A 16295-nucleotide genomic window follows, 5' to 3' on the forward strand; every position below is an offset into this window, starting at 1 on the left:
CTCTGGACCTCAGTTTCATCACTTATAAAATGGGAGCAATCAAAAGTAGCCACTCATTGGACTGCCATGGGAGTTTAATGGGTTAACCCATGTAAACCTCTTAAACTAGCCTCTGGCACACAGTGGAGCTCCCCAAAAGTCTTAACCAGCATTGCTAGCATCATCCTCATCACTACCCTACCACAGCACCTCCCCCTCCCCCTGGCAGCTTGATGCAATATACCCTATGCTCTCGGTGCCCAGGACCACTCGTTCCATATCTACGTTTTGCTCTCCCAGGTGTCCATTTCTTGGCGCCTATGGTTCCCCTGTCCATAAGAGCCCCCAAACTTCTCTTTCAGGCAAGCTCCTGTGCATCCATCGAGATCTAGACCAAATGTTACCTCCTCTCTCATGCCCCCAGAAACAGCAATATATCCCTCCTCTGTATATGCACCTATCACAGAATTTGAAATGTGCTGCACCAGACCATAAACTCCTGAAGGGTAGGTGTGTTTGCAAGCCCATTGCCAACATGGCACCTGGCCTGTGGCAGGTACCTGACAAAGAGTGCTGGTGTGATGCCAGGAAAAAGTGGTCAGCAGAGCCCTACTTATAGGATAACTCCTCCGTGTGTGCTTAACCAAAAAAGGTAGGCTCAGGTGCTATGTGGGTGCAAGGGGCTCACCCCTGACCCCTGCCAATGTTTACATGGAAGGATCAGAAAAACCCAGAAGGAAAAGTGATAGAGCTGCTAATTCTTGATCCAGTCCCCCAAACCTGTTCCCCCGTAAGGTCTCTTCCATCTCTACATATCCAGTGAGAAATCACCACCTCTTCCGTCTATCACTGCCTACACCAGTTCTACTAAGTCTTATTGGTTTGATCTCCAGAACAGCCCTCAAATTCGTGCACTTGGTATCATTTCCCAAATGCTCTCTACCCCATAATTTCATCCCTGGATCTCTTAGCTCAGCTCTTGCTTCCTCCCTGAACAGCAGAAAAGGAGATCTTCTTTAAATGCAGGTCCAGGGGCGCCTGGGTGGCGCAGTCGGTTAAGCATCCGACTTCAACCAGGTCACGATCTCGCGGTCCGTGAGTTCGAGCCCCGCGTCGGGCTCTGGGCTGATGGCTCAGAGCCTGGAGCCTGTTTCCGATTCTGTGTCTCCCTCTCTCTCTGCCCCTCCCCCGTTCATGCTCTGTCTCTCTCTGTCCCAAAAATAAATAAACGTTGAAAAAAAAAATTAAAAAAAAAATGCAGGTCCAATCCTACAGCTTTCCTATGTAACCCTTCCTAGTATACTTGGTATCAGCCCAAACTGCTTGTGGGGCCCTGCAGACCCTGCTTGATCAGGCCTCTGACTTCTCCATCCTCCCCTGATATCACTTTCCTCCCCCTGCCCCACCAACCTCAGCTATGCTGGGTCCTTCACTTGCTGGAACAAGCCAGGCTTTTCCTACTCAGGGCCTTTGCATATGCTCTTTCCACTGCCTGGGAGGTTATTTCTGTTCTTCCCACAGGTGGCTCCTTCTCTTTGCTTATACTCAGCCTAAACATCAGATCCCTGGAGAGGCTTTCCCTGACACTCCTGCCCAAAGTAAGCTCTCTCCACCCCTCACCACATTATCTGTGGTCTCAGCACCAGGTTTGTTTGCTTCAAAGCACTTAACATGTGTCATCGGTCCCATTGTTTTTGTTCTGTCTGCTCAGAAAAATAAGACTTTCGTGAGGAGAGGGTCTGTGTCGGTTCTGTTCCCTGCTGCCCCTCAGCACATAGTATCGCAGTTGACCTGACGCATTTTTGTGGAACGGTGGATCATATCAAGTGCCCACCACATGGCAAGCAAGGTGCTGTAGGAGTGTATGTGCAGCTCATTAGAACTTTACGACACCCCAAAGGTAGCTTCTATTCACATTTTACGGAGCAAGAGGCCCAGGTAGGAAATGAATTTGCCCCAGGCCATAAAGGCAGTAAGTGGTGGATGGTGGTATTGACACTCTGTCTCACTTTTCCTGCCCCGCCAACTGCTTTCCAAACCCTGGCCCTACCTAGAATACTGGCAAAGCTTTCAGCAGACACTACAATGTCACCACCAATGTAGATGACATATCAGAATAAGCTTTGTTTTTATCTTTACTCAAACTTTCAAAACATCAGATTTAAGGAAACCCTGCTGAGATGCTCAAGTGACTTCAGCATAATATTTGTATGATTGTTTATTATTACCATATTTTTCACTTGAATGTGGTCTTCTGGGGAAATTGGATACAATCCATCTTGCAGGCTGAATACCACAGGGTTAGCCCAGCAATAAGTGAGGGCCACAAGGTGGAGAGATGGGAAAGGTTGGCATTTGGCAAGATCAGTGGAGAACTCGCATATTAAAGTGATAGTGGTGGGGCACCTGGGTGACTCAGTTGGTTAAGCGTCTGACTCTTGGTTTCAGCTCAGGTCATGATCTCATGGTGCATGAGTTCAAGCCCTGCATTAGGCTCCGTGCTGACAGCGTGGAGCCTGCCTGGGATTCTCTTTCTCCCTCTTTCTCTGCCCTTCCCCAACTCTCTCTGTCTCTCTCTCTTTCTCAAAATACAATAAAATAAACATTAAAAAAATAAAGTGGCAGTGGCAACGGTCTTCCTAACCATTTACTAGTATTAACAGTGTAAATGGGCAGCTATGTCATCAAAGCCCACAAAGCAAGGCCAATTAGCCATGGATCCCACCAGTACAGCTTGTAGTCCAATTCAGGAAGTGTATCTACAATAAAAGTTCTCCCACCACCAACAAAATGGCCAGGTGTTGTACCTGGCATGATATTGGTCATGTCATCAAATGCTCATAACAACTTTTTGTGGTAGGTACTAATATTATCCCCATTTAAGAAACAGGAAAGCTCAGGAACAGAAAGGCTCAGTAACTCTCCACAGATCAAACAGCTATCAGATATCAGCATGGGAGTCACCCGCATCTTTCTATGCTGCCATGCTCTAAGCAGTCACATGGCTGGAAGATTCCATGTCACCATGTCCCTCCCAGGGTAACAGACTTTCTTTAATGTGTGTACATTTCATACAGCTTTTTATGGGAAAAAAGAAGGTAGGCATCTATTTCCAAACAAAATGGTCCAGTGATGAGCAGACGTTCTACAAGTTAAGTAAGAGGGAAATGCCAAGCCCCCTGCAGTCTGTGCTCAGTGAGGGCAGGTTTCCTTCCTTCCCATCAATCCAGCTAATGGTACAGACCCCATCCTTGTCTTGGAAAATCACATTCCAACAGCAAAGATTGCCACTGACCTTTGTTTAGGCCCAGCAGTTCCCAAATGTATTTAACCATGAAAGCTTGTTTGGAGAAACACCTATTCCACATACCAAACAAATGTGGGGGAATGCTTGCCTGACCTCTGAGTGAGCTGCTCACTCTAAAAGAGGGGTGTGTGGGAGAAAAAGCCAGGGACAGCTTCCCTAGGGCAAAAGCCCCACAGCAGCCTGACCCTCGTCACTCCAACTCCTCTCCCAGGGTGCCTGCTTATGGCAGCACAACTAAGCAGCCCCTTGGCCTTCACGGACTTGGCCCCATGGGACTCCCACATCAAGAGGGCTCTTAGGGAGCAACATCTACTGCCCCTTGAGTTTCTTCTCCAGGGATTTCACATCAGCTTCTCTGTGTTTATAATATGAGCAGCTATCATAGAAAGGGCAGTCTCAGCAAGGAGGCTGGGACAGGGATGACCCACAGAGCCAAAAGGGGTGGGGTGGAGATCTCCCTAGGATCTCGCCCACGCCACTCACCACCAGCCTCTGGAAATGACAAACACACACCCTTAGGTGCCCTTGGAGCTTGACAGTTTACAAAATGATCTACATGCATTACATTATTGCATCCTCCCTAAATGTTAGGTAGTGCTGTCACCTCCTTCATTACACCAAACAGAAAAGGAGGCCTTGATAAGGTGAAGGGCAAGGTCCAAAATCATACCAGGGTATAAGTGGTGACCAGGATCTTGGTCTGGGACGAATGTCCTATCAGGAACTCACCCCCTACATCACCCTGCCACCTGTCCCATCTATTTGCGGTGCCTGGATGTGGCGAAGGGTGCAAGAAGGATAACTTTGTTTCCCTGGTGATTCTGGGGGTTGGGAGGAGATCTGAACAACCAAAACAGCAAAGGACGATTTAGATTGGGGTCTCGGCAACAGAGTTGGAAAAAGGAGGAATCGGATGGGAGAGAAAGAGGCCTTCCCCAGTCCCCCAGCAAATCTGTCCCCTGGAGCATGTTGCCCTGATCTGGGGAGGTACAGCCCATGGATGGAGGGCAGTCTGGGTATGGGGGCTCCAGAGAGCAGGCAGGGTCACTGTGTCTATCACTGGGCACCTCAGCCCATCATCAGGGTTCCATGAGGACTCCCTCAAGACTTGCAGAGCAAGGCTGTGCACATCAGACCCTGCAACACTGGTGTTCTTCCAGAATCAACCCCTGAGTGGTTCTCTTGGTCCTGAAACAAATGGCGCTCTCTAAATGATGCACACTTTTCTCCAAGGTTCAGAGAAGCAGGGGCTCCCGGGGCCTCGGCGTGGGCAGTCACAACAGATCATTGCCTAAGCAGATGGCCTGGCTCCGCGGGCACCCTGAAGACAAGGTCTCCATGTTTCCTAGTTTTTTCCGATGCCAGTGGCAGTGTGTGTGCATATGAATGGGAGTCTATCCAAAAGAGAAGGGACAGGCCAGACGGACTGCCAGCCCTGCCTCCCTCACCACGGCTTCCTGCTCAGTGTCCAGATGCCCCAGTGGAGCTAGACGTCTATTTAGCTCCTTCCAGCTCTTCTCCAGGACAGGTCACTGGTGCTGCAAACTCCACTGGACCCTGGCTCCAAACAGCTGATGCCCAGGGGCTGGGTGGTGCCTCCTCCTAACAGTGGGCACTGCCCCCCAAAGTTTCCCACATTCCCCCTTCTCCTTGCCTCCATGAGGGATTCACAAGACTGCAGCCGGTGCTCTGTGGGACAGAGGGATCTGCCCTGAGGCCTCTTTCCCTTGGGGGCACTTCCAGCTGGGGTTATGCTGATTTGGGGTGGGTAGGAGGCTTCATCAGGGAGCCAAGCTCCCATAGGGTTGGGGGTGTCTGTTGGCAGTGCAGTTGGGCTCAGAACTAGGTGCTTGGGCTCTAAATGTCAGGAATGAGTTCACAAGCTGAACAGCTCAATGTTCTCTGGCTGGCCTTGGAAGATTAAACTCCCTTTCCGCACAAGTGACCAGGGAACTGGACATTCCCAAGGACTGGCCAGTCTGGAAAAAGTCAGGAGGCAAAGCTGTTTCACGAAGGCCAGAGCTTGGCTGCTCTTGACAGACCACAAGGTGTAAGGTGGGAGGGTGTGGAGTCAGGAACCTCTGGGCTGAGTCTTCTCAGCAACATTTCTGCTTGAATATTCCTAGTGTCAGGAAACTCACTACCTGCTGAGACACTCTTTCCACCACTGAACAGCTCCTGCTGTTTGAAATATCTGCCACATGTTGCATCAGTAACACTCTCCCTATAGCTCCCTCCATCCCTTTAGGATGGCCATTCATTCCCCTTCAAATGTTGGGATTCTTGCATCCCAAGTCTTCCTTAAACTAGACATTTCCAGTGTCCCCCACATGATGGGATCTTCAGCCCCTCCTCATCCTAGACCTACTGGAGCTCCAGTCCCCCTGAAGCATGCTCTGAGACACAGCCATGCTGCTTGCAGTCTGTCTGACCATCGGTGACCTGGTGTTGCCTTGGCCAACAAAGTCTAACCTCAGAAGCGTTTCTCAGGCAACCAGGAGGTGCCTAGAGACTTCCCACTGCTGCAGATATCAGTGCTATCCCACTGGGCTCTGGGGGCTTCTGGGGCTCCTTGGAGACCATCTGGGGCCACAGGGGACATGAGGGAGGTGGATGGGGTGCGCCTGGCTCTGGATCCCCATCCCCATCTAACTAAAGCAGAGCTATTTGAGCATGTTTTAAAATGGAGCTGCTACATAAACTTTGATTTCAAGCAGTAGCACCACAGCTTACAAATGTCTAAAATCGCTGGTGTTGCCTATTGTGATTTAGTATTAGGCTGACTCCCCCATCCTGTGTATGTGCAACACTTCGGCTCAGGCCAGCGCCAAAGAAAAGGAGGCACTCCTCCCAGATTGGGAGACACAGAGCCGTCTGTTCCGCTGCTCCCAGGGACATTTGAGCCCCTGGCTCTGCTCTGTTCATGAGAACATAAGGTCTTGAGCAGGGCAGCTGGCACATGGGTGTATGGGGAACATCTGTGCCACTCATGTGCTTTTGGTGTGGGCTGGGTCAGCATCACATGGGGGCCTGGGCAAGGTGGAGACTCGGGGATCAGGATGGGCAATGCCCACAGGATGTGCCAAGCACTGAGTGTGCAGGTGGCAGTCACCAAGTGGTCCCCAGACAGAGGGCAGAGCCCTGTCCCAGCCCAGGTCATTCCCCCAGCCTTCCATGGGGGGGTGGGTGTGGGACACTCACAGGGCAGCGTCTCGGCGCTGTTCTTCTGGATCATTATGCAGAGCTGTAGCACCAGTTGGGGGGCGCTCTCCAGGAAGGTCTCAAGGAGGCGCAACATGTTGACGTCTGCATATTCATACATCATAGCCCAGTAGAAGCGTCGCTGGTGTTCCTTCTGCCGCTGGCTCTGAATCCCCAGGTACATGGTGCGGATATACCTGCCGAGAGAACAGGACAGAACACACAGAGCGTGGGTGGGAGCAGGGAATGCAGAAGGGTCATGCCATTCCCCAAAACCAAGGCTTGCCTGTGCCGATGTCCCCTCCTTTGCTGTGAAGTTTTCCAAATGCTTGGACCAGGGTTTTTTCCAGACCACAGACAAGGTGCTAAGGCTTTGGAGTGAAGGGATTGGGAGTGGAGGGGGATAGGCCAGGGAAGGGGTCGTACACAAGTTCTCCCCTTCCTGGTCTTGGTTTGCTCATAAAAAAAAAAAAAAAAAAAAAAAAAATGAGAATGAAAGAGTGGGACCAGATGATCTCCCGGGGCCAGCCAGTGAAGCATCATAGGTGAGCTCAGAGGACGCATGACCTTTCTCACGTTCAAAACCCCAGGGGGAACATTCCAGCAGATATTCACCTCTTCTGCACAGCCCTGCACCCTCTCTGGGTGAGGAAGGGAAGGGAGTCAGCATTTGTGAGGCTCCTACGAAGTACCACTGGCTGGCTGGCCGCATGGTTCCAGGGTCCCAGGTGACCCGCAGGTGTAATTCCTATGTAAGACACATGGGGAACCGCTGCACCACACCTGTACAGGCTGCATAGCCGGATGGTGAACCGAATGGGAGCTGGCCCCAGACTGCCGGACACCAAAGTTTGAGCTCTACACTAGGGAGCCACAGAAGCTGCAATGGAGCCTTTGTCCAAGGGTGACACAGGACACAGTCATTCTGACCCTGTACTGACCCTGCTCCATCAGCAAAGAAAGTGGGTGTAGGGGGAGGACATGGGCTCTGGATTCAAATGCGGACTCTGTCATTTGTTAATTGTGGGATCTTGGACTAATTACTCCAACTCTGTGTCCTTGTTACCCTTCTCTAACATGGGGAAAAGAATCATAGCATCACGGGGCTGGCGGGGAGATCAAGGAGATAATGTGTGTGGTGGACATGCATCCTGCGTCCCCCGTGCCTCACTTATACCTGAACTTTAGGAAGCTGTCTTTAAACCACAGTCAAGGGGCGGATTAAAGATACATCTAAGTCATCCAGCGGTCTCTGAGGCTGAGCCTGGGCCAGAGAGGCCAGTAGGGCCAGGGCAAGAGTGAGGTTCAGGAAGCACAGTTTTGCAGGCCCAGTTAAGATCAAGAACATGAACCATAAACCAAGGGCCACGGCCAACAGACAGAAGCACATGTGTGACCTTGATTGTTCCCTGGGAATGCATATCACTGCGCCCTTTAAAACACTAGCCTGCATCATAGGGGTCGAGAGAGCATGGTTGACACAATCCGTAGTGCCTGTTGTCTTCAAGCACTGTCAAGTGCCTACTTGGGGCTACCAGGCAGTCCCTTCTCTCTGCCCCAATCACCACCCCCAGCCTGGTCTCTGCCATCACCCCTCTTGCCTGAATTGAAGCAGAAGCCCCCTAACTGGTCTCCTGGGGTCAACTCTTGCCCCAGAACAACCCTTTCTTCACACGGCAGCCAAGGTGCTTTTTGAAAATCATAAGTGCAATCAGTCATCCCCAAGCTTCTTCCAACCCTCCCACGGCTTCCCATAAAGCTTAGAATGCTTAGATCCAAATGCCTCGCATGGCTCATGAGGCCCTGCCTGCCCCTCCAGCCCCACCTCCCACTCTCTCTCCACTCCTTTCTTGTGTCTTTTCTGTCTCTCCTGGAGCACAGGAGCTTGTGTTTTGTTCACACCATTGCCTCAGTGCCTATGGATGTAGAAGGAAGACTGTCCTGTAGAAGGACTCCTGTCCTGCAAGGCTGAGGCGTCCTGGTGGGACAACACTGTCACAATACTGTGAAGGTAGTCCATGCCCACATGTGCAGCAAATTCGTGAGGAGCTTCATAAAGCCAGTCACTAAGAGGGGCTCTGAATTTCCCCGGAGCAATGGGAGGAGCGGGGCATTCAAGACCTTATATCGATGTTACAGAAGCTCACATTTTAGAAGCAAAGATGCAAAAGCATGCATTTATAAAATAGTTTAAAACTGTAAAGTGATGCTCCTCTCTGATTCCAAAATGGTGGGTCTCCCTCCTGACCATTAGCCATGTACTGGACTCCTCAATGAACAAAGGCTCCAGGGTCCCCTAAACTGTGCATTGGGACACAAAGCAGCCCCACTGAACCATTGGTGTGACCTACAACAAACACGCTGGCAACAAGGGGCACCCATCCCACACCAGATGAGTAATACTATGTCTGCCTCTCTAGATTCCTAAGAGCCTTTGGGTGATGGTATCTCTGAAGAGACCCACCCTGGGAAGCTGGGATGGACACCTTATTTCCCTCCAGATGCGCTCCCCACAGTGAGCAGAGCAACAGTCCTGCTGAAGACTAAAGCGGGGAAGCCTGGGGGTGAGGACTCAAAGGCAGGAAGGCGCTGGGGTGGGGCCGGTGTGAGAAGAGCAGGTGCGGAAGGCCAGCCATCTGCTGGAGTCCCTGCCATGCCTCGTGGGGCAGGTCTGGTTATTGTCATTTAACTCATGGGAAAAACTGAGGCTCAAGTGAAGTAAAGCATCAAATTCTGGTTCTGTTACAGATTCTGGCACTTACTATCTGTGGTATGGCCCATGAGTCATTTTCTCAAAATCAAGGGATGAGGCGGGAGGCTTGGAAAAGGTCAGGGACATTGTTGTAAAGCTACGGGGTCACTGAGAGAGAGACAAAGAGACAGAGAGTGAGACAGGGAGACACACAGAGAGAGAGAGAGACAGACAGACAGACAGACAGACAGAGGCACAGAGACACAGAGCCAGACAGAGAGACACAGAGAGATACAGAGACAGAAAAGCGCATACACACAGAGAAGAAATACAGAAAGAGAGAAAGAGAGAGATGTGAGAGGGAACACAAAGAGAGAGAGAGGAAGGAGAGGAAAGCAGTGTCACAATTTTGGGCCTGAAGGAGAAGACCAACTTCAAGAAGTCATGGCAAAGATATATTTGGGCAGGGGAGGGTTTGCTGTAAAGAGATATGGTCACAAGTAGTCTGGGAGGGGTTGAGGAGCAAGGGTGGAGGAAAGGGTCAAATTGGTCGGATCTGATGGTGGCCTGGGAAGGCAGAGCAGTGGAGGACAAAGGTGCACTGGCTGAGGTCAGGGCTGTGAGTCTAGAAACTCCACACAGCACCCAGAATGGCCATGTGCCTAGTGAAGCCTTGGTGCCTTGGGTCTCACAGGTCAGATGTGGCCTCCATGACCCAAATCTGAGCTCTACCCACATGTGGCAGCTATAACACACAATCCATAGGCCACAGACTCTCACAGGGAGTCTTTTACAGGGACCAGATCACAAATTTATACTCTCTCAGGGCTACACTCAGACCACAGACTCTGCTTCTCCCAGCCTCACAAGATGGAGGAATGATTAAATTGCAGAGCCAAGCCTATGCGTTCCAGTCCCAGGGCAGGGTCACATCAACACTCAGATTCACCTAGCTCTGTCCTGCTAGGGCAAAAGGAGCACTTGATGTGTGCCCCCATCTCCATTTTCCCCAAGCCACAGGCCCCTGTGCCCCATCATGCCCATGGAAATGGAAGGCAATGAACCCAGGACATGCTGACTCGGCTAATAATGTCTGCCAGAGAAAGCAGCCTTGAATTTTCTTCTGGGAGAACATCGCAAGGGATGGGAAGAAACAAGGGTGGGAGTGGGCAAAACCAGAGTCTCTCCCACTATGTTGATGAGCAAACAGATGCTGGCAGCCCAGAGTGCACCAGGATCAAGTCCAAAACCAAATCTGGAAATCATGCCTCCTGAGACACCAGCTCACACAGCCTCAACCCCCTGTAATGGGAGCTGCGTCATGGAATCCAGTTCAGGATTTCCCAATCAAGTGCCTTCTACCTATTCCACACCTTCTGGCTCCTGGACCCTTCTCCTCTGTCCTTGAGTCTCTGGGTCCCTGAGAGGCAACTGAGGGTACTTGTAAAATCCAGAGGGGGTCTAGGTGACCTCTGGGGCCGGCCAAGTTAGCTGCCTCTGCTAAGGCTCCAGCCCCTGTGCGAAGACAGCTTTGGCCTGTGGCCACAAGGTGGCGCCAGACTCTAAGCGACGGGGGAAACGCTGCTCCGCGAGGTGATCTCATTCCCAGCAGGCAGCCTCCTAAGGCCTGCACCCTTCCATGCAGTAGCATTGGGGTGCAGGTGGCGCAGGCGAGGCCCAGAGCAGGGCCAGATGTGCCAAATCCCCACAAGGAGGGCTGCTGCTTCTCCAAACCCTCATCCCCGCCACCCCCTGCCCCCAACTTGCCTGGCAGGTTCCAAAAGCTCACCATCCCCTGGACACTAGCTCAGGATAGAAGACATCCAAGTCTCTTCCCGGATTTGTTTCCACATCTGATGGCACCTGTCATGCCATCTCTCTCCCAAGAACATCAGATCATGAAATGCTTGGGTCTAAAAGCAGGGAGGAAGTGTGTCATGATAGAGCGAGGGCTCATAAAGCTGGGCGGATTTGGTCTACAGTCTGAAGGACCTGCATGGCCTTGGGCAAGTCCGTCCCAAGGCGGAGCTTGTGCCATTCACCACCGCAGAGGGCAGGCGAGGACCTCAAGCTTCTGCCAACGTTTTCACAACTTTATCCTTTCTTAACCGAGTGGCTTCAGAGAAACTGAAGTGTGCCCTACCATCTTCATAAATAATAATACCCGATGTCTGTGTGACACTCATGTGCTGGGCACTGTACTGAGCATTTTGTACCTATGAATTCATTTAATTCGTTTAACCCTCACAACAACCTTATGAGGTAGATGCAGTATGAGCCTCATTTTGCAGACGGCAAACTGCAGCAGTGAGGTTCTGTTCTGCCGTTTGCCCAGCTGGGTAAGTGGTCGAGCAGGGCGTCAAGCCGGCAGTCTGGCTCCAGGACCAGTGCTCTTAGCTCCCACCCACGTGCTGATCAGGGACAGACCGTCTGCCTCTTTCCTTCTGAACTTAGTCCAACTCGTTCCCCTCACTACTGTGGAAAAGCAGACCACCTGGGTTCTCTTCCAGTTCTTTCACTGGCTGTGTTACCTTGGGGAGAACATCTCCTAACCCCTTTGGGCCTCAGTTTCCACATCTTTCAAATGCCTGGGCTAGAGTAGGATCTCAGGATATGTTGAGTAAATAAATGCAGGCAAACATGCCGCCTCGGGGCGTCGCAGAAGCCTGGGCTAGAGTAGGATCTCAGGATATGTTGAGTAAATAAATGCAGGCAAACATGCCCCCTCCGGGAGTCGCAGAAGCCTCAAATGTGTGTGAGACTACCTGGGAGACCAGATGGCCCAGAGGGCAGCTATTCCTGCCTCCCGAGGTGCTCCCCTCCTGTCCTTCCTTCAGCACACGCTGGTTATCCCAGCTCTGTTTCTTCCTCTTACTTTGTAAACCATGGAATTGTTCAAAGCTCCACATATCTGCCTCCAGAAGAACTTTCTAGTTCTCTGAGCATATTCTCACCTTTTCACCAGCCCTTTGAGGGAAGATACTTTGTTACCTTCTCTTTCCCATCTGGCACATCTGAGTCTCAGAGAGGTGGGGTGATTCCCCCCCAGGCACACAGCCAGTCATAGTTCAGGCAAATTGAAGATGGTCTTACCCAAACTATGTTGCCTCACTAGGAGTTAGCTATAGCTCTGCCTAAAACTGGCTAGGATGAGAAAACAGTGACTTCTACAAGAGGCAGGAGGCTGAGCAGGTTTGCGGTCTGGGCCTACAGTCACGTGCTGCTTCTGGTGACATTCTCAGAAACCGTATTTTCAAAGAACAACCCACCCTCGAAGCCCCAAATGATTTTGTGGGGCCTGAAACTTGACAATCCTTTTTAAGAAAAATAAAGCCTACCAAACATTTAGGGTAGAAATAGTACCCATTCTACCCTTTTTTTCCCAAAAAATTCAAGAGGAAAGAACACTTTCTCATTCATTTTATGAGGTCAGCATTACTCTGATATCAAAGCCAGACAAACACTGTATAACCAAATAAAACTACAGACAATACCTTTCATAAACACAAATGCAAAAATCCTCAACAAAATATTAGCAAATCAATTCCAGTAATATATAGTAAGAATGATACACTAGAGCCAATTGGGTTTATCTTGAGAAAGTAAGGCTGCTTCTATATGCAAAAATCAATCCCTGTAATCAAAGATATTAATAAGACAAAACACACATTAATTAATTAATTAATTAATTAATGCAGATAAAAGGCATTTGACAAAATTCAGCATCGATTCATGATTTTTAAAAAAAGAAGAAATTCTCAATGATCTAGAAATAAAAGAGAACTTCCTTAACCTGATAGATGAAGGACACCTACAAAAACCCACACTTAATGTCACACTCAATAATAAAAGTTGAATTCTTTCCTCTTAAGATCAGGAGCAAGGCAGTGATGTCTACTCTTATCACTTCTACTCAGCATCATATTAGAAGTCCCAGTCAGTGCAGTAAGTCAAGAAAAAGAAATAAAGTATATACAGATTGCAAAGAAGGAAGTCAAGTTGTCCCCATTTGAAAACGACACGATTGTCTAGATTGAAAACCCCAAGGAATATACAAAAAAGTTCACAGAACTAATTAGGAAGTTTAGCAAAGTCTCATGATACAAGGTCAGCTTATAGAAATTCAGTATATTTCTATGGACTACTAATTAACAATTGGAAATCGAAATTTGAAATTTAAAAAATATATACCACGTAAGGGCACCTGGGTGGCTCAGTTGGTTGAGCATCTGACTCTTGATTTCAGCTCATGCCATGATCCCAGGGTTATGGGATCGATCCTTGAGTTGGGCTTTGCAACTGGGCATGGAGCCTGCTTAAGACTTTCTTTCAAATCTCTCCCTCAGCTCCTCCCCTACTCACACACTCTCTCGGAAAAAAAAAAAAAAAAAGTGGTAGGGGTGTCTGGGTGGCTCAGTCGGTTGAGTGACCAACTTCAGCTCAGGTCATGATCTCACAGTTTGTGAGTTCGAGCCCCGCGTCAGGCTCTGTGCTGACAGCTAGGAACCTGGAGCCTACTTCCGATTCTGGGTCTCCCTCTCTCTCTGCCCCTCCCCCTCTCATGCTCTGTCTCTCTCTGTCTCAGAAATAAATAAACATAAAAAAAATTTTTTTTAAAAGAAAAAAAAGTGGTATATAAATATATAAATATAATATATATCACTTAAATTGGCTCCAAAAATTGAAATACTTAGGAATAAGCCTAATAAAATATGCAAGGTTTGTATACTGAAGCTACAACACTAATAAAAAAAAGTCAAAGAAAATCTAAATGATAGAGAGATATACACCATGTTCATGGCTTGAAAGACTCAATATAGTGATGACCCAATGACAAATTTCTTCAAATTAATGTATAGATTTAACATGATTTCAATACAGATCCCAACAGGGATTTTTTGCAGATATAGACAAGCAGATTCTAAAGTTGATATGGAAAGGCAAAGGAACCAGAAGAGCCAACACAAGTGGGGGGGAGGGGAGAATAAATTTAAAGAGCTCACAGCGCTGGATTTTGGAACTCACTATAACACTACAGTAATTAAGACAGGGTGTTGTTGGCAAGGACAGAGAAATGGATCAATGGGGCAGACAAAAGCCCAGAAACAGACCCATACATATGTGGGCAACTGATGTTTGTTTGAAGGTGCAAAGATAATTTAATGAAGAGAAGTAGTCTTTTCAACAAATGATGTGGGCACAATTAATCTTTCCCATGCAAACAACTAACTTAAAATGTATCAGAGATTGAAATGTGAAACTAGAAAACTTTCAAGAGAAAATCTTTGTGACCTTGCATTAGCAAAGAGCTCTTACATAGGGCAGCAAAAACATGATCCATAAAAGAAAACAATTGATGCATTGGATTTCATCAAAATTACAAGTGTTTGCTCTGTGAATGACATAAGGAGAATAAAAACACAAGCTATGGAATGGGAGAAAATATTTGCAAGTCACATATCTGATGAAGACGAGGGAGAACTTGTCTCTAGAATATGTGCAGAACTCTCAGAATTGCCTACTCATGAGAAGGAGGGTAGGAAGAACTCAAGCAAAGGAGATACAAGAAGGCTTCCTGCCTCACCTTCCCTGGGCTTGGCCCTGAGCACCTGGCCACTGAGGACAAGACTCTGCTGATGGACCCCTGGGTAGGAGGAGAAATGGCCGGGGGTTGGGGGGGGGGCATGGACTCACCCCCCAGGGTCTGCCCTGAGCCTGGGTAGGGGCTAAGTGTGTAGGAGCTATAAGGATTTAAGGCAGAGCTGGCCCCACAGGCCTCCCCCAGAGGCCCTGGGGACAAATGAGCTGCTGAGCGAGCTGCTGGGGGGAGGCCAGGGGCCTTACCATCTACTTAGGTAGTGGAACCAGGCAGGGCGGTGTTAGCACGCCCAGCTCTCACAACTCACCTAGCACCTGGCTTCTTCAGGAACCCAATTCGTGGGATCTTACATTCCACCCAGGGAGTGATGGTCACCTCAGATGGTGCCTCGGGCCTCCATCGGGCCTCGGTCCCTGAAACTTCCCTTAGGAAGGGAAAGAAAGACCCTTATAAGACGAGGGTGGCATACTGAAGCAGGAAGTACAAATGGGTCTTGTGGACACACGGACAGGGCTCCAACTGCATGTACCAAACCCCTAGGCCTGCCTTCCTCCTCTGTGTGCAAGTCTCCAGGCTCAGGGCCAGCTGGTGTCACTGTGATAAGGCTCTTCCTCCAAGGCTCATCATATGCGAGTGAGGGAAGGGCTGTGACCCCAGGAAGCCACTAGAAATCTGCTGGGCATATGCCAGGTGGAGGCTACAGCAGACCCTGCATTTCACCTACAACACACAGGTGTAGGAGGAGGCCAGGTGGGGAGAGCTGGCCAGGTTCTACCGGGCAGCGTTGGAGAGTGGCGGTGAGTTTCAACCATCTTGCCTCACGGGCATCTGCAGATGCAGTCTGGTGGCAGAGCTGAAACAAAAGCACACAACACAGCTCCTGCCCTCCCCATGGGGCTCCCAGGGGCTAAGCAGCCACTGGTGTGCCACCTCAAGGAGCGCATCTTGGTTGACAGCAGTAACACTGCTTGTACCCCGAACGTACAAGACTTATACACAGAGACCATAACATTTTCCCTAGCCATGAGCTGATGAACCTATCCCCAGCGAGCAAATCCCCACTTTCCCTAGCTGGGGCGGCCCCAGGCTCCCTGATCCTCTCCAACCAAGCCACGGGAAGGGCAGCTTCTTCCCTTCAGCCAGCACATGGGCTGTCCTCCTGGGCCCTGCACCAGCATGCAATTGGCTCAGTACAAATGACACGCCAAGGCTGAGGTTGTGCGAGGACACAGCCTTGGGCCTGGCTGCCAAGCTGCCAGGAGGCCACAGGGCTAGGCCACCAGACCAGGCTCCTCAGACACCAAGGCGGGGGGGCATGGTAGAGGCTCAGTGGCTCCAGCAGGGAGGCAGACCTCAATGGGGAAGAGCCCAAGGAGGGGGCCATTCCTCTTTGCCTTCATGATACCAGGGGCCCCTCTCTCCAGGCCCTGTTTTCTTTCTACCCTCTCCTGTGTCTTCCCTCCCTGCCTAAAGCCTCTCCCCACTAGCTGGACAGCATCCTGCCTTTCTGGCCCTTC

At 49.9% G+C, this 16295-nt stretch overlaps 1 protein-coding gene across 1 annotated transcript in view; it reads right to left on the reverse strand.

The window, feature by feature from the left end:
* XKR6 (XK related 6) overlaps positions 1-16295 on the reverse strand; it is a gene marked incomplete at its 5' end in the record, with an annotated part of 320117 nt that overhangs the window by 20733 nt on the left and 283089 nt on the right. Inside the window, one exon of the mRNA XM_040457393.1 lies at positions 6488-6684. Within this exon, the coding sequence (XP_040313327.1) occupies positions 6488-6684 (197 nt within the window). The remainder of the gene's footprint in view (positions 1-6487; positions 6685-16295) is intronic.

The sequence above is a fragment of the Herpailurus yagouaroundi genome, unplaced genomic scaffold (assembly GCF_014898765.1).
Source record: "Herpailurus yagouaroundi ecotype Mexico unplaced genomic scaffold, PumYag 28, whole genome shotgun sequence".
In the NCBI taxonomy this organism is placed as follows: Eukaryota; Metazoa; Chordata; class Mammalia; order Carnivora; family Felidae; genus Herpailurus; species Herpailurus yagouaroundi.